Genomic DNA, 24,023 nt, shown 5'->3' with positions numbered 1-24,023 from the left:
GCAGTTACGTTCTTGTGCCGAGGCTTCTGCACCGTTTAAGGTGGAATGGACTTTGAATGAGAAGGTGGCAAATAGCAGAGAAGAATGGAAGAGGTTAGTTTTGTACATAAATGTGTTTACCCTATCAGCCACCTGGGATAACAAAGCAACCAGCTAGTAACACCTTAGCAACCACCTGGGTTACCATAGCAACTGGTTAGCAAAATACAATGAAGAGGCCACGCGTTAGTGTGATTTTTTTTTTTTTTTCTCAGGGGAGGGTGTCCTTAGGCACGACACAAAGCAAAAACCTTACTTTTGGTCACTGAATCACCACCACAAGTCTTAATTAGCATCGATCTAGTGGCGCCCTCTTCACACATGGGCACTGAATCTCAAATGGCTCCCTGCTCCCTACATAGTGCACTACGTAGGAGTTTAAACACTGGATCATGCAAATACTGGATCTTGTGTTGTGCTGCTACAAGTGGATCAGACACAGCAGTGCTGCTGGAGTTTTTAAACGCTGTGTCCACTCACTGTCCACTCTATTAGACACTCCTACCTTGTCGGTCCACCTTGTAGATGTAAAGTCAGAGACGACAGCTCATCTGCTGCTGCACAGTTTGTGTTGGTCATCCTCTAGTCCTTCATCAGAGGTCACATGACGCTGCCCACAGGACGCTGCCCACAGGACGCTGCCCACAGGACGCTGCTGGCTGGATATTTTTGGTTCTCAGTCCAGCAGTGACACTGAGGTGTTTAAAAACTCCAGCAGCACTGCTGTGTCTGATCCACTCGTACCAGCGCAACACACACTAACACACCACCACCCCGTCAGTGTTACTGCAGGGCTGAGAATGACCCACCACCCAAACAGTACCTGCTCTGTGAGGGTCCATGGGGGTCCTGACCACTGAAGAACAGGGTAACAGAGTATCAGAGAAACAGATGGACTACAGTCTGTAGCTGTAGAACTACAGAGTGCAGCTATACGGTCAGTGGAGCTGATAAAGTGGACAGTGAGCGTAGAAACGAGGAGGTGGTCAGAATGTTACGCCCGATCGGTGTGTGTGTGTGTGTGTGTGTGTGTGTGTGTGTGTGTGTGATCAGCTATTTTTCCGAACTTGGAAAGAATGGTGGGCTTGTGTTGGTTCCACTTACATTAGAACATAAATGTGTTGGAATCCTTATTAATGAAAAGTCGATTAATGGACTACAGTCTGTAACTGTAGAACTACAGAGAGCAGCTATACAGTAAGTGGAGCTGATGAAGTGGACAGTGAGTGTAGAAACAAGGAGGTGGTCAGAATGTTACGCCCGATCGGTGTGTGTGTGTGTGTGTGTGTGTGTGTGTGTGTGTGTGTGTGTGTGTGTGTGTGATCAGCTATTTTTCCGAACTTGGAAAGAATGGTGGGCTTGTGTTGGTTCCACTTACATTAGAACATAAATGTGTTGGAATCCTTATTAATGAAAAGTCGATTAATCTTCAAGGGCAGAATGTTTTTATTTAAGGGCTTTTGTTTAGAGTGGGCCGTTCTGCAGTTCCTGTGTGTTCCCTTCCTGAAATTCTCCTGATTTATTTAATGAAACCGCTCCCCGCCCCTGCTGTTATTCTGACGATCTTCTCTTTCAGCGCAGGGGACGGCTGTGTGCGTGCTGGCGGAAAGATGAGGTGGTGGAGGAGATAAGACGTGCAGTGCTGGTGCTTAACTCTGCTCAGATACTGTGCAGGGTCTGTTCAGGAGTCGCTGCCCTGCTTTTCTTTAAGCCGGCTTTTTTTTTTCCTCCTGGCATCTGCCACCCACCTTATCTCTGCCTGCAGCTCTGTGTGCTGCTGTCACGGCGGCGCTGGGGGCTCTGCGCCTGCTTCATGAGCCTCCTCATGACTGATCAATGAGGGAACCCGTTTAAAGTTTAAACACTTACGACTCCTCTAACACTTCAGCTCCGGCCTCGCGTAACACTTTCCACCCGAGCAGCTGCTGGCAGTTCAGCTGCTGAGCGTTCCGGTGGCTTGTCGGAATAGAAAGCTTCCTACCGCGCTTATCAGGGAGAGTAAGACAGAATATGTTTATTAGTGATTCACTGTTGTTAATCAGTCTATCTCCTTCCACTTCTTCCTCTTCTTCTCCTTCTTTCTCTGCCAGATTTCCATCCCATGCTTTTCGAGATTTCAACACCGCCCCAAACCTGGAATGTTCTGTCGGATCGTGAACGATGTGCTTGTATTTTTAAGCAGACGTACGAGTTTTGTACAGTGATCGTTGCGTCTGTGGGCAAATGTTTGTGCACTCACTCACGTTATGATAAGACAAGTACATGAGCAACATCCTGGCATCCATGCAGGACAGTCAGTCCACCTTTTAACCTGGGAGAACATTGAGGGCGACCCTCGTTTACGGTGTTGCCGGATTGATGATGTGTAAGAACATGTCACGTAGTGAAAGTAAATTTAGTCATAAAAAGACTCAAATCCGGTAAGTATAAATAAACATTAATAATAGAGATGTATAAAAAACGATAATAAAACAAAATAATTAAAATCAATTAATTAGAGTTAGAATTAAGTGACCTTTATTAGTCTTATTTCATCTCCGCATTTAACTCATCCGTGAAGTGAAACACCACATACACACTAGTGAACACACACACTAAGGGGCAGTGACCACACTTGCCCGGCGCGGTGGGCAGCCCAATCCACAGTCCCCGGGTGCAGTTGGGGGTTAGGCGTCTTGCTCAAGGACACCTCAGTCGTGTGCTGTCGGCTCTGGGGATCGAACCGGCGACCTTCCGGTCACGAGGCTGGTTCCCTGACCTCCAGCCCACGACTGCCCCCCTTAGGCTTTGTTTTTCCCCCGATATGTTAAATTTAGGAAACAAACAATAATCAAGCATTAAAGTGTGCAGACGTGTGAGGATGTTCACTTCTTTTCACTTAGGAAAACAACAAAACGTGCAGTTTGACCAGAGGCGCTGCTCAGCTCCCCCAGCGCGGTCATGCGGCTGCGACGCAGGTTCAGTCCTGGTGTTTATGGTAGTTGTAGTCTATCAGGTAATGTGAACATTAGAGAAGAAAGCCAGATGTTTGTAAACAAAGGGCTGCATGATGAATCCGACACTACAGCTCCAAAGGAAATAAAGAATTTAAGATTTTACAGTTTGTTTGCTTGCTGGGAAAAAAGGTCTTGAATCCTGCAGCTCCCCCTGCTGGGCTTAATTATGTTGCTGTCTTTATCCTAAATACTATCTTTAACATGTTAAACGTTAATTAACATGGAGCCTGAACTCTAAATAACGAGCTGTTTGTTTGTTACATTTATTGATTGTCAATACTTTTATAACACCAGTGCCAAGTGCTCAAGAATTTCATGTATGGCCAACATTAAACATTGTTTTCAGGGAATATCAAAAATTGCCCATCCTGGGGGTTAACTAGGGGTTATCATCAGTGGTGGACAGTAACTGAGTATCTGAGTAAATGTAATTGGTTTCTGTACTTTAGTATTTTTGGTGTATCTGTACTGAAGTTTCTCCGTTCTGGGCGACTTTTTCCTTTCACTCCACTACATTTCAGAGTCTAATATCCGACTTTTTCCTCCTACATTTTGAGAAATCTGTCATTCCTTTTGGTTTCTGTGTGTATATCTTTTAGTACTTTTACTTTCAATACTTAAGTACAATTGAAGGTAAATACTTTAGTACTTTTACTCAAGTGGAGGTCTAAAGGGAGGAACGTCTACTTTTACTGGAGGAATATCTTACCTTGGGTGTCTCTGCTTTAACTCGAGTACATGGTTTGTGTTCTTCTTCCGCCTCTGGTTCTCGTGTGGTCCAGCATTCCCAGTTTATCCCGTGTTTTTTACACTTTGGTTTCCACAGGAGACGAGGTGACATTTTAGCCTGGGCGGCAATGAGGACGTTGTGAAAAATCCTTAAGGTAGCTTGGCTGACGGCTTCTTATCTGAATGTCTTCTTGTAGGTCTACAAGGAAGACCTCCCCCAGCTGAAGCAGCAGAGCAGAGAGAAGACGCAGCAGGTGGGCTCGCTGAAGCGGCAGCAGGCTCCGGACGAAGGGCTCCGTCTGCAGTTCGTCCACGGGTACTGGGTCCCCATCAGTCTCCATACCATTAATTACGCCGTAATGGCCTGTTGTTGATGAAGAGTGCTGTTAGGATTCTTCACTGCAGCATCTGTTGACTTATTCCTGCATATTTGTGGAGAAAACGGTGTGATCCTCCATAACTGCCCTGAACTCGCCTTTCAGGCAGCTTTTTCCTGATTTAATGGGTGTAAAGGGCTAGAGCTGTAGTTTGTGGTTCACCTGCTCCTCCAGCGTTTCTCCTGAAATGATGGGTGTTATTAGTGAGTCTGTGAAGCAGTAACAGCTTCTACTCTTCTGGGAAGGCTTTACACTAGATGCTGGAACATTGCTGTGAGGATTTGATGGGGCATTAGTGAGGTCAGGTGCTGATGTTGGATGGTCAGTTCTGGATCACTCCAACTCATCCCAAAGGTATTGGATGGAGCTCCATCACTCCAGAGAACACAGTTCCACTGCTCCACAGCCCAGTGCTGGGGTTTATACCCCTCTAGCCCACGCTTGGCATTGGGCAAGGCTCACGTGCAGCTGCTCCAAAGCCTCCCATTGCAGTCAGTGGCTATTGACGGAGAAAACCAGGACACATTCAGCCAAAAACAAAAAATGACAATAGATAGAAACAGTAAATCACAGAACCCTTCTACAGTGATCACAGAATTTAGGCTACAGTACATGCCGGGATACCCAGCGTCCTCAACGCGAGAACAGCTGGTCATTCTGCTTCACTGTTTAGTTTAATAATTGTACTTTCACTGTCATTTTCTTCCTGCCTCTGCCACTTTGTGCTCCACACTTCAAGCCAGATGACATATATAGAAAATGGTTCTAGGTACAGCCGTGAACACTTAAATGACTCTTTGCGTGATTAAATGGTTCGTTGCATCGTGAACGGCTTTCTCAGATTGATGGAGAATGTGCTGTAGATGGTTCTGTATAGAACCTGTTTTGAAAAGGGTTCTCAGCAGCACTGTCATGACTGTGTAGTGACTTTTGGTGCTGTATAGAACCATTTTCAAGGACACAGTACATTGTCCATCAGTCTGAAGAACCAATTCATGCCAGGAACCCTTTAATCATACAAAGGGTTGTTTGAGTGTTAATGGTTCTGTATAGAAAGATTTCCTTTAATAAAGAACCCTTGAAGGACTTTTTAAGTGAAATGACTCGAGTAAAAAAATGTCTCAAAATCAGTTAAATAATCTTAGAAAATCTTAGAAAAAAGGGCAGCGAGTAAATGAAAGGTTTAGTTTAGGTTTGTTTGTAAAGGAGTAAAAGCCTAATTTATTGGTTTGATTGTTGGGCTGTGATTGTTGAGGCTCTTTCTCAAATTGAGGACATACTAAACTCCTCAAAGTCATTAATGTAAAAGTGGCGTCACCTCACAGCAAGTAGGGTCTGGGTTTCATTCCCCAGCCGGGTAACCAGGGTTCTTCCTGTGTCTGTGTGGGTTTCCTCACACGGTCACAAGACATGCAGTCAGACCAATTGGATAGGCTCTAGCTCCCCCCGGGACCCAGAGACTGTGTGTGTGTGTGTGTGTGTGTGTGTGTGTGTGTGTGTGTGTGTGTGTGTGTGTGTGTGTGTGCATTTTATTTATTTGGGCTGTATTAGTTCCAAAAATAAGAATTTGTGGAAATTTGGCACATATTAAGTCTGAGCAAATTAAACTAGAGACTGTGTTTGTGTGGTTTAACCTTACTGTTCTTTAAATGTTTTCAACTCTAAAACATCTGCATCTGTAGAAATTTGGATGTAACAAACTTTTGAAAAGAAAAGCAGCTTTTAATTTCACTTATAAAGGTGGTATTAATCGTTATACATCACTGACTTTTCTCGTATGTGTATAAAACAGTTCATATGTAAATGAAGTACAGTAAGTTCCTGTTGGCTGCACTGTATTGTGCTTCATTCAAAAAGCACATCCAGGCTGGAACACTCCTTATAACTTCAGCTTGAATGGGCGGAGCTAAACTGCTCTCGACTGAATAGGTGGATACATGTGACATCACAAAAGAAACAAAATCAAATCAAGCTATTTTGGCAACTTAATTTGTACATATGGGCAAAACAGACCGAACAGCAGATGGTCAGTATTGAAAACTTTACATCCTGTATGAAATTCTTTTATTTTAAATTTAAAAACACACAGTAACAACCTGATATGTAAGTGGAAAATTGCAGTTTTGATGGTTTAGAGTTTAAATTTTAAATGAAAAAGATTAATGCTATTTATAGAGAAGCGTGATTGGTCACTCCAGAGAACTCGTCTCCACTGCTCTAGAGTCCAGTGGCGGCGCTTTACTCCACTGCATTCCACGCTTTGCACTGCGCTTGGTGATGTAAGGCTTGGATGCAGCTGCTCGGCCATGGAAACCCATTCCATGAAGCTCTCTACGCTGTTCTTGAGCTGATCTGAAGGCCACATGAAGTTTGGAGGTCTGTAGTGATTGACTCTGCAGAACGTCGGTGACCTCTGCACACTATGCCCCTCAGCATCCGCTGACCGCTCTGTCATTTTATGTGGCCGACCACTTCGTGATCTTCAGGGTTAAAGGGTGAATCAGCAGTTCTACATTAACTCCAGCGTTTAAGACCATTTACTGTTAAACTGTGTTGAAGGATCAGCAGAGCTTTATTTTACTGTAGAGGAGGATTATTTTATTATTACCTGCTGATCTGATTCAGCTGTGGAGTCGCGGCAGGGCAGCAGAAGAGACCGTTATAGAGTATCCTAAATTAAACCGTGAGATTGCTCTTAGTGAAAGCATGTGGTTTCTGTTTTCCTCATTTTTTATTGAATATATATATAATTTTGTGTGTTTTCTCTCCACAGGTACAGGGGATACGACTGCCGGAATAATCTGTTCTACACACAGGCAGGGGAGGTGGTGTATCACGTAGCAGCGGTGGGAATAGTTTACAACAGACAGCAGCACACTCAGCGCTTCTACCTGGGCCATGATGATGACATCCTCAGCCTGACCGTCCACCCGCTTAAAGACTACGCTGCCACAGGCCAGGTGAGTAGCCTGTAATTGCTTACCTTTTAGCTCAGTCCCTTCTGTCCAGGTTCTCGTTTTTATCTTTGGTCATCGTTCAGAGGTTTGGATTCATGTGAATCATTTCTGTTCTGTGTACATGAACTAAATAATGCAGATCTACACCGATCAGTCAAGACGCATCTACACTGCCTAAAATTTCAACACTTTCCTGCACCCCTATATGCACCGGTCAGGCATAGCATTATGACCACCTCCTCGTTTCTGTGCTCATTGTCCACTTTATCAGCTCCACTGACCGTATAGTTCCACTCTGGCGTTCTACAGTTACAGACTGTAGTCCATCTGTTTCTCTGATACTCTGTTACCCTGTTCTTCAGTGGTCAGGACCCCCATGGACCCTCACAGAGCAGGTACTGTTTGGGTGGTGGGTCATTCTCAGCACTGCAGTAACACTGACGTGGTGGTGGTGTGTTAGTGTGTGTTAGTGAGTGGATCAGACACATTAGCGCTGCTGTGTCTGATCCACTCGTACCAGGCAGCGTATATGTGACGTGACTGATGATGTAATGCAAAATGATTTGATTAATGAGGTTTTTTTTTGTTATTCATGTTAAACAGAGTCATGCAGTGCTATCATGAGACGAAAGATGACAATATACACATAACTGACACATCAGACCGCTGGCTCACATCCTCTCTCTGCTCTCTCACTTAATGCAAATGAGCTGAGTGCCATGGTAACAGTGCAGCAGTACAAATACAGGACAGTGCAGCTACTGTAGATTTAAAAAAATAAAACTTTAAACTCCACTCTTAAACAAGCATGCATGGGTTTTAGTTACGCTACAAAAATCCAGAATGTTTTATAATTATTGGTAGTTTTAACAGCTGCAGTCCTTAAATTAGGGAATATATATATATATATAGTGCCCTATTCAGGGAGCATTCAGAGCTGAAACACTCCTTATAACTTTACTATGAGTAGACAGGACTGACCTGCTGTAGGATGAATTTGTAGATGTATGCAAATCTGTTGGTTCTTGTCCCATTAATGAATTCAAAATAGGCTGGTTTTGGTTTTACATCAGATTCCCTGTTTGTGTATCTGTGTGTGTCTTTGTGATGATCCAGCTCAGAAATCCAGTTCAAACCCTTCCTGAATCCGTAGAGCCGCCCTTTCCATTCCATCTCATCACGAGATCATACGACACTCACATCCGGAGTTATAAGCCTATGAAGAGGGGCTGAGATACACGTCATCTGCCTCTCACCGTGTGGTGCTGGTGGATGAAAGTAGTGATGTAGATATGAAACATATGAATATTGTGTTCTATGAAGAGCCTTTAGAGCAGAGTTTAAGAAGAGATGCACACATCGAGAAAACACAGTCCCCAGAGGGTTCATTTGAAATATGAGCATGGAAAATTTGTTTTTCCATGATATGAATACTTTAATCTTTCTGGACACATCTTATATTTCTTAATTATTATTAATTTATTATTTCATTATTTCCCTTACTTCCTATTATTTGTATGAAGCCTGTGAAGTCACACAGGGCTGAATTTCATCCATCAATCAGCAACTAAGTAGATTTTGTATTATTGAACACATTGATTCCCAACTTGTAAACAGTGATTCCAGACTTTTAAAACAGTAGTGTAATATATGAACACAATGTTTTTTGCTAAACATAAAACTTAATATAGTTAATTTTATGCATGTCATTTTATTCATGACATTTATGATGTATGTTGATTAGTTTTGTTGAAAAGTTGCTTGCTTTTGTGCAGTTAACTAACAAATAGATTTATAAGCTACCCGACAAAAAATTAGTCACCTTTCAGGTTTAAGGGGGCAGTAACTTCAGGTTCCTGCAGATGGCGTCGCGCAATCGTGATTAAGCTATAAATACCTGCCATGGTGCTTGGCAGGATTCATAGATTGAGAAAAGGTGGTGTAGTGCAGTGAATGTCTCACTGGATGTTTGGATAATGGGTCAAAAAGCAGATGCTAATGATTGATTGCCCAAATGCAAATGACTCCTTTTTGCCAAAGTCCACGGTGTAAAGGAAGTGGCTGACTTTGTAGGTGTATCGAAGCGTATGGTCATACGACCCGTACGACCAGCAGTGGCAAAAATCCCAGTATACAAGAAATTCTCATCAGAACTGTGGCTGAAGGATGATGCTGATGGACGGGGACCGGAGTTGCTTCTAGAAGTCAATGCTGGTTCTTCACAACCAGTTTCTGAAAGGACTCTCCACAGGGAACTGCACACCATGTTTATTTGGGGCAGAATGGCACACGAGGGGTCGTGTTACCTAAACGACTGCCCACCTGTCTGGCCAGGCACTGAAGGACGACTGACTGCCGAGCCCTCCTGCTACCCACTTCAGACCAGCTGCCCATGCCCCAGCTACCACCACCTGCCTTGGACGAGCTGCCCACCCTACACTGATGTTCTCATAGCCTCCCAGCTATTCCTACTACTAACACTACTGCTATTAATATTAGTAGTGTAATAACTCTGTAGGTAGTCTGACCAGAGGAGGACGGGTCCCCCCTGGTGAGCCTGGTTCCTCCCAAGGTTTCTTCCTCAGTTCTGAGGGAGGTTCTCCTGGCCACCGTCGCCCCTGGCTTGCCCACCTGGGGTTTTACATTCCTGTTAAAACTCTGTCTTTACTGGAATTCTGTGAAGCTGCTCTGAGACATGAGCTGTAAAAAGGGCTACAAATAAAGTTGATTTGATTTGATTATCTGGTCAGATGAATCCGGTATCTGCCTGTGTGTGAGTGATACTCAGCATCGTGTTCATCGTAAACCTCATGAAACCTTCAAAGAGGGCGGCATGCAGGTGTGGTTCTAGCTGGAGGCTCTGTGATGTTCTGGAGGTGTTTTAATTACACAGAAATTGGTCCTTTGGTTTCAGTCACAGGTGACATTTTTCCAGTGAGCTTACACTGTGAATAAAGACCTTTGGCCAGCTGATAACGGTAGACTGTGTTAGAGAGAAAGCTGCACCGTCAAAGTTATTTTTAAATCCTTAATCCCTGCTGTGTGGTTCTGCAGGTTGGTCGGGACCCAGCTGTGCACGTGTGGGACATCCAGAGCCTGAAGTGCCTCTCGCTCCTCAAAGGTCATCACCACAGAGGAGTCTGTGCCCTGGACTTCTCTGGTAAGGCTGCTGTGGACGTTTTAGTATATAATCCATACGTATTCACTGGACACTTCACTAGCTAGACCTACCATGTATCCACACTGTCTGTCCATTTTATTAGATCTGCTTTACACACTTAGAGAAAGGTGGTTCTTCAAGGGTTCTTTAATAAAAAAGGTTCTATATCAAACCATGAACACCCAAAGAACGCATTGCATGATTTAAAGGTTCTTTGCACTGTCAAATGGGTCTTCAGACTGATGGAGAATATGCTGTAGATGGTTCTATATAGCGCCAAAAAGGATTATTCTATTGTTGCGATGTCAAGCTTGTTACAGTAGAACCCTTTTTGGTGCTATGTAGAACCATTTTCAAAAATAAATGTATACAGAACCATTTACAGCTCATTCCCCAGCAATCTGAAGAACATTGTCACCATGCAAAGAACCGTGTAAGCACACACTCTTAAAACAGATAGTTCTTTTATGGTTCTTTACTTTGCACGATGAAATGTTTCTTCAGATTGATGGAGAATGTGTTGTATATGGTTCTACTCAGCACCAAAAGGGGTTCTTCTGTTGTACAATGTTAAGCTTGTTACAGCAGAAGAACCCTTTTTGGTGCTATATAGAACCATCTACACTATATTCTCCATCAGTCTGAAGACCCGTTCTACTATGCAAAGAACCATTTAATCATGCAAAGGGTTCATGGTTCTATATAGAAGCATGTTCTTTACTGAAGAACCCTTGAAGAGCGATCATTAAGTGTGTACCATGTAGGTGCACATTGTACCAGACTGTAGTCCACCTGTTCTCCTTATAATCTGTTAGCCTTTGTTTTTTTTCAGTAGAGGTCAGGACCCCCACACAGGGCCTCCTGGTTTGCACTTTTTGATGTAATATTGTTGTGTTGTTGTCAGAAACTGACAAAATAAACTCATTTGCATTCCAAAACTAAACCAGGTGCCTCCAAATTTTGATGGGTAGTTTTTGGTCCAACATATTTATTTAAAGTCCAGTCGAAACTGCGGAACTGTAAATGTTCAAGTCATTCCAAAGCAGAAAACATACGTTTAATAGAAAATTACACAGAAGCCTCGACAGCTGAATCTACTCTCAGCTGTTTGAGGGTCAGTGAGTCCCTCTCCCTTCATTCCAGCTTCCACTCTCTTCAGAAGACCCACTTTCAGCTCCTCAAAGAACCTGCAGACACGCCTCCAAAGCTCAGTCTGAGAAGCTGGTTGATGATCAAACCCATTCAGTGGTGCTGAGGTCTGGACTCGGGGGTGGTCAGTCCATCATCCAGCTTCTTTGTTTGATGTGTCCGTCTCCTTTTCTCAGTGAGGTTCTTCTTGATCAGCTACACGTCCTTTCAGACCCACAGCGCTGAGTGGTCTTCTCACAGTGGAAGGATGGACAGAAACACCTGTGGATGTTTTCAGATCTGAAGCAGCTTGATCTTCTCCTCTCTCTCAGAGATCAAAGCTTTCAGCGCTGTTTATCTGATGGGGGAGGTTTAACTTCAGATTCATAAACACATTGTTTTACACTTATTTTCCTTTGACCTCCCTCTTGTTTATGCAGTTGGGTCATTGTTGAGCGAATCTTACCATAAACATCTGATAAATGTGTAACTAGTACTGAATGGCCGTTTTGACTGGGAAATGAAGTAAATGAAGATGTGGTCTTCAGCCTCACAAAGCCAAATACAGTTGTAAGCGCTGTTTATGATGTAAAATCCTGAGCGGAACATGTGCTGGAGCAGGTTAGCCGTGCTGTATTGGTTGCCATAGTGATAAAGCCCAGTAAAAAGTGATCCGGTCTGAGGTTCGAGTAAACCGAGCTCAAAGTTGTCAGACTGTATGGCCAAAGTTCTCTGAAGGGTTCCATCAATTGACGGTTTGTATCAGCTTAATCAAAAGAACATTTGATGTCTCTTTGTTTGTGCAGCTGATGGGAAAAGTCTGGTCTCGGTGGGAGTTGATGATGATCACACGATTGTAGTGTGGGACTGGAAAAAGGGAGAGAAATTAGCTACTGCCAGGTAAGAGCACACAGCAAAGGCTTACTGCACGTTATAATCCACGTCCGAGTCTCTTATGCGATCTACACCGTCTCTTCCGTTTTCTCGTTCTTTTTCTCCTAGAGGGCACAAAGACAAGCTGTTCGTAGTTAAATGTAGTCCTCTACTCACGGACAAACTGGTGACGGTGGGCATGAAACACATCAAATTCTGGCAGCTGGCAGGTACATCATCTCATATTTATTCTTCTCTCTCATTTCCTGCCTTTGATTATTCATTTTATTCTTCTGGTATTGTAAAGGTGGCATATATACTTACTGATACTACATGGCCAAAAGTGTGTGGTGACCATCACACCAATACGAGCTCGTTGGACATCCCGCGGTCTCACTTTGCGGCTGTAACAGTTGCCCATTTAGTATAAAGAGCATTTGTGAGGTCAGACAGTGATGTTGGTCGAGAGGGTCTGGCTCTCAGTCTCCGTTCTAGTTCATTCCAACGTGTTCAGTGGGGTTGAGGTCAAGTCTCTGTGCAGGCCCTCCACACCAACCTGGTCAAATCCTGTCTTTATGGAGCTGCTGTGTGCTCAGGGGCTCAGTCATGCTGGAACAGGAAAGGCTCTTCCCCAAACTGTTCCCACAAAGTTGGAAGCAGAAAATTGTCTAAAAAGCAGCTTTGTGTGCTGTAGTATCTACATCACGCTTCACTGGAACTAAGGGGCCCAAACCCTCAAAACCAGCCCCAGCCGATTATCCCTCCTCCACCAAACTTTACTGTTGGCACTGTGGGTTCCAGTAGGCAGTGTTGTCCTGGCATCCACCAAGTCCAGATTCATCATCAGATGGCCAGATAGAGAAGCTGATTCATCACTCCACAGAACACGTTTCCACTGCTCCAGAGTCCAGTGACGGCGCTTTACACGCCTCCAGCCGACACTTGGCAATGCACATAGTGATCTTAGGCTTGTGTGCAGCTGCTCAGCCATGAAAACCCATTTCATGAAGCTCCTGATACACAGTTCTTGCGCTGATGTTGCCTCCGGAGGCAGTTTGGAACTCTAGTGAGAGATGCAGCAGAGGACATTTATAGCGACCCGACTCTGAGTTTGCGTAGTTTACTACTTCCTGGGTTGTTGTTGTTCCTTAGTGATTAATAGCACTTACAGTTGATGGGGCAAATCTATCAGGGCAGATGTTTCACTAACTGACATGTAGCACAGGTGTGGTCATCAGAAGGCCTGTCCACATACTTTTGGCCATTTAGTGTATTTTATTGCAGGGCTCTGAACTCATTTGAAAAAATGAACAGCATTTTGCTCAGAACAAAAACTGCTCTGGAAAAAAGAAACGCTCATTTAAAAATGTGTATAATTAGTACAGTGGTGTGCTAAAGTTTGGGCACCCTTGGCCCAATTACATATTTTTACATATTTACATGATTCGTAAAGTAAAAAGATAAGATAGACTTTTATTTTCCCACTGGGGGAAATTTGCCTTGTTACAGCAGATAAAGAGCAGTAAATAGACAGAGATGTGCATCATACAAAATACAAAATATAAGATAACCTATGGAAATAAATAAATAAACTTTTAGCAGAAAAGTATATAAAATAAAAACAGAATTAAGAAACTGTACACATTTACAGTTTACACATGCAGTTGTGTGGATATCGCACATTTCTGAGCAGGTAATGACCGGATATCACACAGAAACTGTAGATATTGCGCAGTAATGATTAGAGATATAGTACAGAACCTGTGTATGTACTGCAGTTGTACCATCTGTCAGCAGCAGACACTGCACATTAATTAGAGGTAGGATAAGATGCAGGACTATGTGGTGAGTTCGTAGAAAAAGATGTAAACACAGCAAGTGCAGTAAATTCTTTTATTTTTATTTTCTGCAAATGGTAATTCATTTATTGCAAACCGTAGCAGGACAGCGACGTTTCAAAGGAACTGGACTTTTAGCCATGTGGTTTAATGTAGTGGGTAACACCTCTGCCCTCCACGCTGCAGAAGCAAGCATGCTACAACTTTACCAGTCAGAGTTCTTGGGCAGAACCTCAGTAGATCCTTTCAGCTCATGTCATGTTTCTGTGGTTTCTGAAGGTGGTGGGCTTACCTTTAAGCGGGGGGTCTTTGGGAACCTGGGGAAGCCTGAGACCATGATGTCCGTGTGTTATGGACACACTGATGACCTGGTGTTCTCTGGAGCAGCCACTGGAGACATTTACATCTGGAAGGAGCCTGTGCTTCTGAAGACCATCAAAGCCCATGATGGACCTGTGTTTGCCATGTTCTCTTTAGATAAGGTAAACAGATCCGTCATGATGGGGCAAAATGCGTCAACCTGGAATTACAGTTTATATCACAGCATGTTTGTTTTTAGGTTTTTAACATGTACAGTTTGCATTATTTTTAAGTCAATGCCACTTCTGTCTTCATAAGTAGAAGACAAGATATTTTCATCATGGTGAAAAGTTGTTTTTCTAAAATAATTAAAAAATAATAATAATAATTTAAATTCTTTTGCCACATTTTTTCCTATAGACTGTAAACACAAATGTGTTTTCATTGTAATTTAAATTAAACATATAATTGCATAGTTACTAAGGTTAGACTTTATTACCAGAATATTGAGGTCAGTACTAAGAGTGAATTTAAGAGGATAAAACTTTTGATCCATATTGACCAACATAATTACATGTTTGTGTTAGATTTTAATTTTATATTCCAATAGTTGGTTTTTAACAGTGCTGTATTAACAGACATGACCATCCATTCTCAAATGTCACACTTCTTAACCGCAAATAAGCTGCACCCCCTGAAGTCTGCCAGGGGTGTTATTCCCTGATTATTATCTGTTTATTATTTTTCTCCATAACTAAAGTTATTTCATGTAATGACATTATTCTTAATCAAGGTTACATGTATTTTTCTTCAGGGGATTTTGTGTTCAAACCCCAGCTGTGCCACCAAATTAGTGACTATATTATAATATTTGCTATACCAATAAAACCACACGGCCCCTCTATTGCCCTAATCAATAATTCCATTTGAATGGAATAAAAAATGGCATGGTAAGTAGTGATGTTTCCTCACGGCGCGAAGGGTCTGGGTTCAATTCCCCAGCCAGGCAACCAGAGTCCTTTCTGTGGAGTTTGCATGTTTTCCTTATGTCTGCGTCGGTTTCCTGTCGGGCGAATTGGAGATGAACTGCAAGGGCTAAACAGCGTAGACTGTGTGCGCATGTGTGTAGAATAGTAAAATGAAACTCCCATTAAAAATCCCCCACTGAAAATTCCTCCTTAGCTCCCAGCCAATCTGCAGTGTTTTCACTCAGTGTCTCTTCTCCAGGGCTTCGTGACGGGGGGAAAGGATGGAGTGGTCGAGCTTTGGGATGACACGTTTGAGAGATGTCTCAAAACTTACGCCATCAAGAGAGCCACCTTGTCCTCAGGATCCAAAGGTCCACCCCTCTTTTAAACGCCTCACTGTAAAGAAGGCTTTCCATCCACAGTCCTCCACATTTTTCTGTTTCGTCCCATTGAGCTCACCACATTCGGTTCAATCACGAATCAGCAGGCGCATCTTTGGCCACATCATGTGCGTGGAGTAGAGAAACCATACAAATGTCCAGAGCAGAGGGTCTCCGGGATTGGGATCTCCTGCTCTAAGGCACATTTTATTGGAAACCCGTTGGTGAAGACTGAATGTAATGGACTAAAGATGATTTTTCAACCTTTTAGGCCTTTTTGATCATAAACGCTTAGTTTCATTCAAGTTCCCTAAAGAACCTCTGCTCTGGAACATCTGTGATTGGACAGGACTCTCAACTCTGGTCCTGGAGGCCCACTGCCTGCACTCTTTAGAGTCGCCCCTGCTCCCAACACACCTGATCCAACTAATCAGCTCATTAACAGCCCTTTATTGGCCTCCAGCACCACAGTTGTGAAGATCGAGTACTCATTCACAAGATCAGAGCTCTGTTAAAGATTAATGATGAAACAAATGATGTTGTGCCACCTATTTTACTCTGAAGTACTGATATTGGTCTAAAGTAATGAAAGCTGGTGAGCGGATCCAGTTGGAATGATCTAAATGTTTGTGTACGTCACACTGGCTGGCTCACTGCATGCTCTTGACTTCCTGCTAACTGGCGTTCATTTTTCCATAGGAGTGCATTAATGTTGAAGGAAGCCATTCATGGCCTTTAAAGCTGCGGCACATCTAAGAGACTGGAGGTTTTGTGCGACAGCTTTACAGCCTCTGTGTTCTCTGTAGTGTTTACACATCACACCTCATCTGCATTGAATGCAGAATTGTCCATCTTGCCATAAAGCACTTGCTTCGTAAGCCAGTGCTGCCCTCTACTGCCCCAGAGTGGCAATGATAGAATTAAATAAATCTCCTAAAGTGGAACCTGCAGGGAAAATGCTTCAGTTTTCTGCTCACAGTGTCCGAACTTGGCCTGCCGTGTCATCTGTAGTAAAGTGACGGGATCTTTGCGTGTTTGTTTGTTCAGGGCTGCTCCTGGAGGATAACCCTTCCATTCGGGCCATAACTCTGGGCCACGGCCGCATCCTAGTGGGAACTAAAAATGGAGAGATCCTGGAAATAGACAAGAGTGGACCAATTACCCTGCTGGTTCAGGTACGCGAAGGAAAATATATTTGGAGTTCTGTGTTTATCTGACTTTGTAATGTGTTCAAGCGTCCAGACTGTTTCATAATCTGTTCAGCACAATACACTTGAATGTGTTTGCTTAGGGTCACATGGAAGGTGAGGTATGGGGGCTTGCTACGCACCCCCTGCTCCCTGTGTGTGCCACTGTGAGTGACGACAAAACCCTGCGCATCTGGGAAACCTCCAGCAACCACCGCATGGTGGCCGTCCGCAAACTTAAGAAAGGTACTGGCAGAATAAACGACACGCTTACTGTAATGCAGTCGAACCCCTTATTATCTCAGATCTTTGATTACTCTAATGTGAGACTGCGTTTCTCATGGCCACATGGTGAGCAGTCAGATCCCATTGTTTAGAAATGTGTCCCAAAGTCTGAAGGTCAGTTCAAAACATTAAGAAGGGTCACTACTTAAACACATATTTTCTGCAGTAAAGACCAGTGTTTGCTGGTGCTGTGGTTAGGGCTGCCCACCGCTCTGGGCAAGTGTGCTCACTGCCCCCTAAATCAAATCAAATTTATTTGTAGAGCTTTTTACAGCTGATGTTGTCACAAAGCAGCTTCACAGAATTCCAGCAAAGAGCTGAGGAAGAAACCTTGAGAGGAACCAGGCTCATCAGGGGAGACCCGTCCTCCTCTGGTCAGACTACCTACAGAGTTATTATACTACTAATATTAATAGCAGTAGTATTAGTAGTAGGAATAGCTGGGAGTCTATGAGAACATCAGTGTAGGGTGGGCAGCTCGTCCAAGGTGGCAGTAGCTGGGGCGTGGGCAGCTGGTCTGAAGTGGGCAGCAGGAGGGCTCGACAGTCAGTCGTCCTTCAGTGTCCAGCCGGACATGTGGGCAGTCATATACTCGGAAAAAGGCAGGGAGAGGGAATTAGTTTTATTCTGTCTGTACGTAAAACAGGGAATGTAAACATTTCCAGAGTGTGGCTAACGACTCCGGCAGATCTGACTATGACAGCTTAACTAACAGGAGAGAACCAGAAGGACACACAGACACGGCAGCACTCTGAGACAGTCTGGCATCCCTCCACTCCACAGTGTGTGTGCGCTCACTAGTGTGTATGTGGTGTTTCACTGCACGGACGGGTCAAATGCGGAGGTGAAATTTCCCGGTTGTGGGACTAATAAGGGTCTTTTAATCGAAAATAAGCTAAAATTAGCACCACCAATACAGTCACTACTGAATGTGCTTTTGTTTTCTTGTGCTGCGCATCAGGAGGAAGATGCTGTGCCTTCTCCCCCGACGGGAAAGCCTTAGCCGTGGGCCTGAATGATGGCAGCTTTCTGGTGGTGAATGCGGACACGCTGGAGGACATGGTGTCCTTCCACCACAGGAAGGAGCTCATCTCTGACATCAAATTCTCCCGAGGTGACACCTCACAGCCTCACGCCTGTGCTGATGTCATGATAGGTGTACTGTATCTTTAGGGTTATTAGAGTATAGCTAACACTTTACTGGAGCGTTAGGCATGACACTTATGCATAATTCAGTCTTTCATTGTAGAGAAAACTTAATAAGACGTCTTTACAGTGGTGGTGATGGGAACCAGGCGTCGCCATGACTACAACACAGATATAGACACTTTATTTACCATCCAGAACCACCAGAGAACCTACACGAGTCTTCTGAGCTTATCTGGAATGTTGATGATGGAAAACAGTGGAAAATCTGGAATAATGAGTTTTCTTTGGGGACTATTTTGCCGCACAGCGCCCTGCATGTCTCCCTCCACCATGAATGGAGTTGAAGTTCTCTAAACTCTCATAAAACAGCGTCTCAGTCATCAGGCAGTGAATTCAGAACCAGTTCATGTAGGAACTTTCTGTAGGAGCTTTTAGAGGGACGTCTGGTTCCCATCACCACCACTGGGAACGGTTCTGACTATGTAAGTTTATCTAGAACAGAGAACCGCTCTGAGGGACTCTACTGTCCTTTAAGCCTGTAATGACAACTGATATAAACCTACATAAACATTTATAAAGGCCTTTTTCTGACATGTCAGGTGTCATAAAGGCTGTTTGTTCATTCTCATGTCGTTAATTCTGAAAGTGTTATGACAACTAATGCCTTCATAAATATCTGTAATGATTTATGTCACTTGTCATGAAAAGCTTGTGTAGGTGTTATGAATGCTGCCCTGCAGTGTTACATGGTTATAACAGAGCTTCTAGTAAATGGTAACAAGGTGGTTTTAATGCTGGTTTGGTCATTAACACAGATTTTACTGGCCATTTTGCAGCAAGTGAACATCATACCATATTATTTAATGAATACTTTGAATAAATATAAATCCAAATGGACTTTGTATTTAGTTTTATTCCACATATTTTTAAAAGCTGGTATTCTGTTTAGTTTCTATTTCACTAGCAGGTAGTGCAACGTTTAGAATGTTAAGTTAATAAAGAACTTTAAATAATGCAAAGGCGACTAATTTGATTTAAAAATAAAATATATAAACCACCAAAATCCCAGGCGTATTACATCCCAAGCCCTATTATTCCTGGACTACAGTGCATGGGCTACTGGCTGAGTTCCTCGTACGTTAGACCCACCAGCCATTGTAAGGGTCTTTGATGCACCTGAAGAACTTTGGAGTTTGGAGAATAATCTCTGCAGTGCCTTCAGTCTTTGTGTGTGTGTGTGTGTGTGTGTGTGTGTGTGTGTGTGTGTGTGTGTTCTCTTGTTCAGATGCGGGTAAATATCTCGCTGTGGCCTCTCATGATCACTTTGTGGATATATACAACGTACTGAGCAGTAAGAGAGTGGGCATCTGCAAAGGAGCAACAAGCTACATCACCCACATAGACTGGGACACCCACGGTGAGTGCCCACTGGTGCTAAGTTTACATAGTAAATAATAGAATAAATATGTTTAAACCGTAGTTGTTTTTGGCCACACAAGTCAGAGACCACCCTTCATCCATTAGGTACACAGAAACTGAAGTTTCTAAAATTTGGGTTTGATTAAAAGCTCCAGAGAAAATGGGGCTCCTAACAACCACCTGGAAGAGCTGGTCGACCCCAAAACTGCCCGCATCAGATAAACAGCACTGAAAGCTTTGATCTCTGAGAGAGAGGAGAAGATCAAGCTGCTTCAGATCTGGAAACATCCACAGGGGTTTCTGTCCATCCTTCCACTGTGAGAAGACCACTCAGCGCTGTGGGTCTGAAAGGACGTGTAGCTGATCAAGAACAACCTCACTGAGAAAAGGAGACGGACACATCAAACAAAGAAGCTGAACGATGGACTGACCACCCCAGAGTCCAGAACTCAACACCACTGAATGGGTTTGATCATCAACCAGCTTCTAAGACAGAGCTTTGGAGGCGTGTCTGCAGGTTCTTTGAGGAGCTGAAAGTGAGGATCCTGAGAAGAACGGAGGCTGGAATGAAGGGAAGGAGCAACTCACTGACACTATATATATTTTCAATATATCGGCACCTCTTCACCACATGATGCGACTGATCTCGACTCGAATGACTTTTGGTTTCAGCTGCTTCTGTTTCCTCTGCAGTTATAGCGCCCCCTCATTGTAGCTGGTAGTAATAGCAACATCACATGAAACTGCTGTGATGTGAAAAAGACAAATTGGGTTCAGAAGCAGCCGATATTAGCAGGACAGTGGACTGCTGAGAAAAGGTTTGGGAAAATCTACATCAAAGGTCAGGTGATGGGACAATTCTGTTGCTTTTATTCTTTTAGAGTTCTTTACTCTTTTTAACATTCGTAGAAAATCTAATAACTATACGCGCTAAACTTGAGAAGGGCTAAAAACAAACAAACAAACGTGCTTGGTTAGTGTAGTGGGTAACACCTCTGCCTACTACGCTGTAGACGGGTTCAATCCCCCACCAGGCAAGCACCCTGTACAATACCAATAAGGGTCCTTGGGCAAGACTCCTAACACCGCTTTGGCCTGCCTGTGTAAAAAATGTGAAATCGTAAGTCGCTCTGGGTAAGAGCGTCAGCCAAATGCCGTAAAAGTAAACAAACAAATAAATAAGCTTGACAGGGGAAAAAGGGGAGCACTCACTCACATTGTATCTCAACAAACGTTGGTCTTAGAGACTTTATATAGTGACCCATTTTAACCGTAATGTCACAGTTTTGCTTGTTTCAGTCTGATGGAAGAAGTCATTTTTATAATTATGTACTTTATTGACCAGGATTTTCCAGCCATCCACTGTGGGGATCAGCAGGCAGCCACTTCACTGTTAAAGCTTATTTACCTGCAGTTATTAATTTGTGTGTATTTTAAATTGTGCAGCATAAACTAAAATAAACCGAACCTTGAAGAAGGTGGTACAAAAACCAGGTCCCAGATTTGCCTAATGGAACATCAAAATCGGTGAACAGCTTGTACTAAATGGTTGTGATTTACATTTACGGCGTTTGGCTGACGCTCTTCTCCAGAGCGACTTACAATCTGATCATTTTACACAGGGAGGTGAAGGTGGTGTTAGGAGTCTTGCCCAAGGACTCTTATTGGTATAGTGTAGGGTGTTTGCCCAGGTGGGGATTGAACCCCAGTCTACAGTGTAGAAGGCAGAGGTGTTACCCACTACACTATCCCAACCTGGGATGACTGGAAAATGAACGAATTGGAGGGTCTCTGACTGCACAGTACTGCATAGAACAACAGAACACATGAGGTTGTGTTATTCTCAATAACGCGCTCTGTCCTTCTACTGCTATCATGGTACTGATTTATTTATTTATTTAATTGCCATACAATGAAATAAATGTCAGTGGTCATTGTCTCTGGTGCAGTAGGATGTGATTCACCTCTTTTATTGCACAGTAAACATACAATTTGATACATATACAGTAAACAATATATAACACACTATAATACACAATAAACCAGATTTAATGTAGTCGAATTAGGAATCTGTGCATTTTTACCAAGGCTGGAAACCTTACAGTCAGACTATATTTACACTATCTTAGCTCTTCATACTAAAAGTAATTTCTTTTTTATTCAGGTAAATTGCTGCAAGTGAATTCTGGTGCCAAAGAACTCTTATTCTTCGAGGCTCCGAGAGGAAAGAGACAGACTATTCGCCCCTCAGAGGTAACGGAGTCAAGTAAAGCAGAGCTGACTCTCGTCTCTGTGACTGACTCCTCAACTGTTTGTGTCCCACTGATATCATATTCACAAATATGCATGTAAGAAAATGTACATTTGAAATATAGATATGAAAATCAAAAATCTGATCACTTTTGCGTTAATATGTGATCCATTTAGCATCTTGTGCCTGAAACAACTCACTCCCCCTCCCAAATATTCCACTGGGTCACAGCTCCCATTTTCAGTGATGCTATGACAGTGATTGATGAAATATGCAGTAAATCAATGTAATCTTCTTATTTTCCTCATGCGAGTAGCATGGACTAGTTTTTGTGTTTGCTAATTTCATTTTTATGCTGAAACCTGAAGGAAAAAATCTACATTTCTGCATAACTCAGTGTTTATGGTGTGAAATGGTTCAGACGTCTTTACAGTGGTGGTGATGGGAACCAGGCGTCGCCGTGACTACAACACAGATACAGACACTTTATTCACCATCCAGAACCTCCAGAGAACCTACACGAGTCTTCTGAGCTTATATGGAATGTTGATAGTGGTACCATATTGCAAAATTTGAAAGAAGTAAAAAAAAGTCTTTTTTTTTTTTTTTTTTTAACCAAGAACGGTACCACGTCTGGCTCCAGTAACCACCACTGTGAACGGTTCTGACCGTTCTAAGTTTCTCGTTTATTTCTCACCAAATCACTCTGAATGACTTTATTTCGATGGTGGTATTTGAGTCATGTAAAAATGTAGCCATGTCGCTGCTGTCGGAATGAAATCTTCATTGTTATGATAATTTGAAATTGTCCATTGTTCTTTACATTCTATGTCATTTTCATGATGAATGGACCAAAAGAAATGGTCCAAAATGACTTGTAAATAATTCTGGTTCCATTGACTTACATTAAAAGTAAAGTAGGCTTTCTCCTTCTACCGTAAAGTTACCATTTTGGAGTTACGAGGTTTTGTTCCGACAGCAGTGATAAATGTATGTATATACGTGTGTGTGTGTGTGTGTGTGTGTGTGTGTGTGTGTGTAAATGTAATAATGTAGTTATGTTGTTCTCAGAGTGAGGAACTGTAGTGTGGTCCTACATACAGAGTTGAAGTTTGTATGCAGGAGCATTTATTATTATTATTATTATTATTATTATTATTATTATTAGTTGTAGTAGTAGTATTATCATTATGCTGTGTCTGTATCACTCCAGATAGAGAAGATTGAGTGGGCTACCTGGACCTCTGTTCTGGGTCCCACTTGCGAAGGCATTTGGCCAATTCATAGCGGCATCACCGACATCAACGCTACCTCACTCACCAGCGACAGGAAGCTTCTGGCCACAGGAGATGATTTCGGCTTCCTCAAGCTCTTCAGCTACCCTGCAAACGTGAGGAAACGCACATTTCTGCACAAACAGATCCTGTTTACACCTGGTCACTTCATGCATTTTGAGTATAAGGATTATTTCTGGCCACATTGGAAGCATAAACTCACTTAAGACTCATTTAAAACAGACTCGATCTCTCAGACCACTTCAGGAGGTGGACTGAGACCTGATATAGCAGCATAAACACATCAGTCACTCCCAGTACATCTAAAACTCCTCCCAGTACATCCAAAACTCCTCCCAGTGCAAACAAAACTCCACCCAGTACATCCAAAACTCCTCCCAGTACATCTAAAACTCCTCCCAGTACATCTAAAACTCCTCCCAGTACATCTAAAACTCCTCGCAGTACATCCAAAACTCCTCCCAGTGCAAACAAAACTCCACCCAGTACATCCAAAACTCCTCTCAGTACATCTAAAACTCCTCCCAGTACATCCAAAACTCCTCCCAGTACATCTAAAACTCCTCGCAGTACATCCAAAACTCCTCCCAGTGCAAACAAAACTCCACCCAGTACATCCAAAACTCCTCTCAGTACATCTAAAACTCCTCCCAGTACATCCAAAACTCCTCCCAGTACATCTAAAACTCCTC

At 43.1% G+C, this 24,023-nt stretch overlaps 1 protein-coding gene across 14 annotated transcripts in view; it reads left to right on the top strand.

Annotated features, from left to right (window-relative positions):
* Positions 1–24,023, top strand: part of LOC108443826 (EMAP like 5) — a 118,820-nt gene that overhangs the window by 65,342 nt on the left and 29,455 nt on the right. For all 14 annotated transcript variants that reach the window (XR_005129348.1, XR_005129347.1, XM_017724687.2 and 11 more), the window contains 13 exons: positions 3,962–4,080; positions 6,915–7,101; positions 10,153–10,258; positions 12,193–12,286; positions 12,389–12,489; positions 14,377–14,579; positions 15,625–15,736; positions 16,793–16,920; positions 17,037–17,178; positions 18,179–18,331; positions 19,652–19,783; positions 21,950–22,038; positions 23,250–23,426. Coding sequence is in view for 12 of the 14 variants with exons in the window: in XM_017724687.2 (XP_017580176.1) it covers positions 3,962–4,080; positions 6,915–7,101; positions 10,153–10,258; positions 12,193–12,286; positions 12,389–12,489; positions 14,377–14,579; positions 15,625–15,736; positions 16,793–16,920; positions 17,037–17,178; positions 18,179–18,331; positions 19,652–19,783; positions 21,950–22,038; positions 23,250–23,426 (1,743 nt within the window). In the remaining 2 variants the exon portion in view is untranslated. The remainder of the gene's footprint in view (positions 1–3,961; positions 4,081–6,914; positions 7,102–10,152; positions 10,259–12,192; positions 12,287–12,388; positions 12,490–14,376; positions 14,580–15,624; positions 15,737–16,792; positions 16,921–17,036; positions 17,179–18,178; positions 18,332–19,651; positions 19,784–21,949; positions 22,039–23,249; positions 23,427–24,023) is intronic.

The sequence above is a fragment of the Pygocentrus nattereri genome, chromosome 22, assembly GCF_015220715.1.
Source record: "Pygocentrus nattereri isolate fPygNat1 chromosome 22, fPygNat1.pri, whole genome shotgun sequence".
Classification (NCBI taxonomy): domain Eukaryota; kingdom Metazoa; phylum Chordata; class Actinopteri; order Characiformes; family Serrasalmidae; genus Pygocentrus; species Pygocentrus nattereri.
Note: the sequence above shows the minus strand (reverse complement) of the source record. Positions and strands in the feature narration are given on the sequence as shown.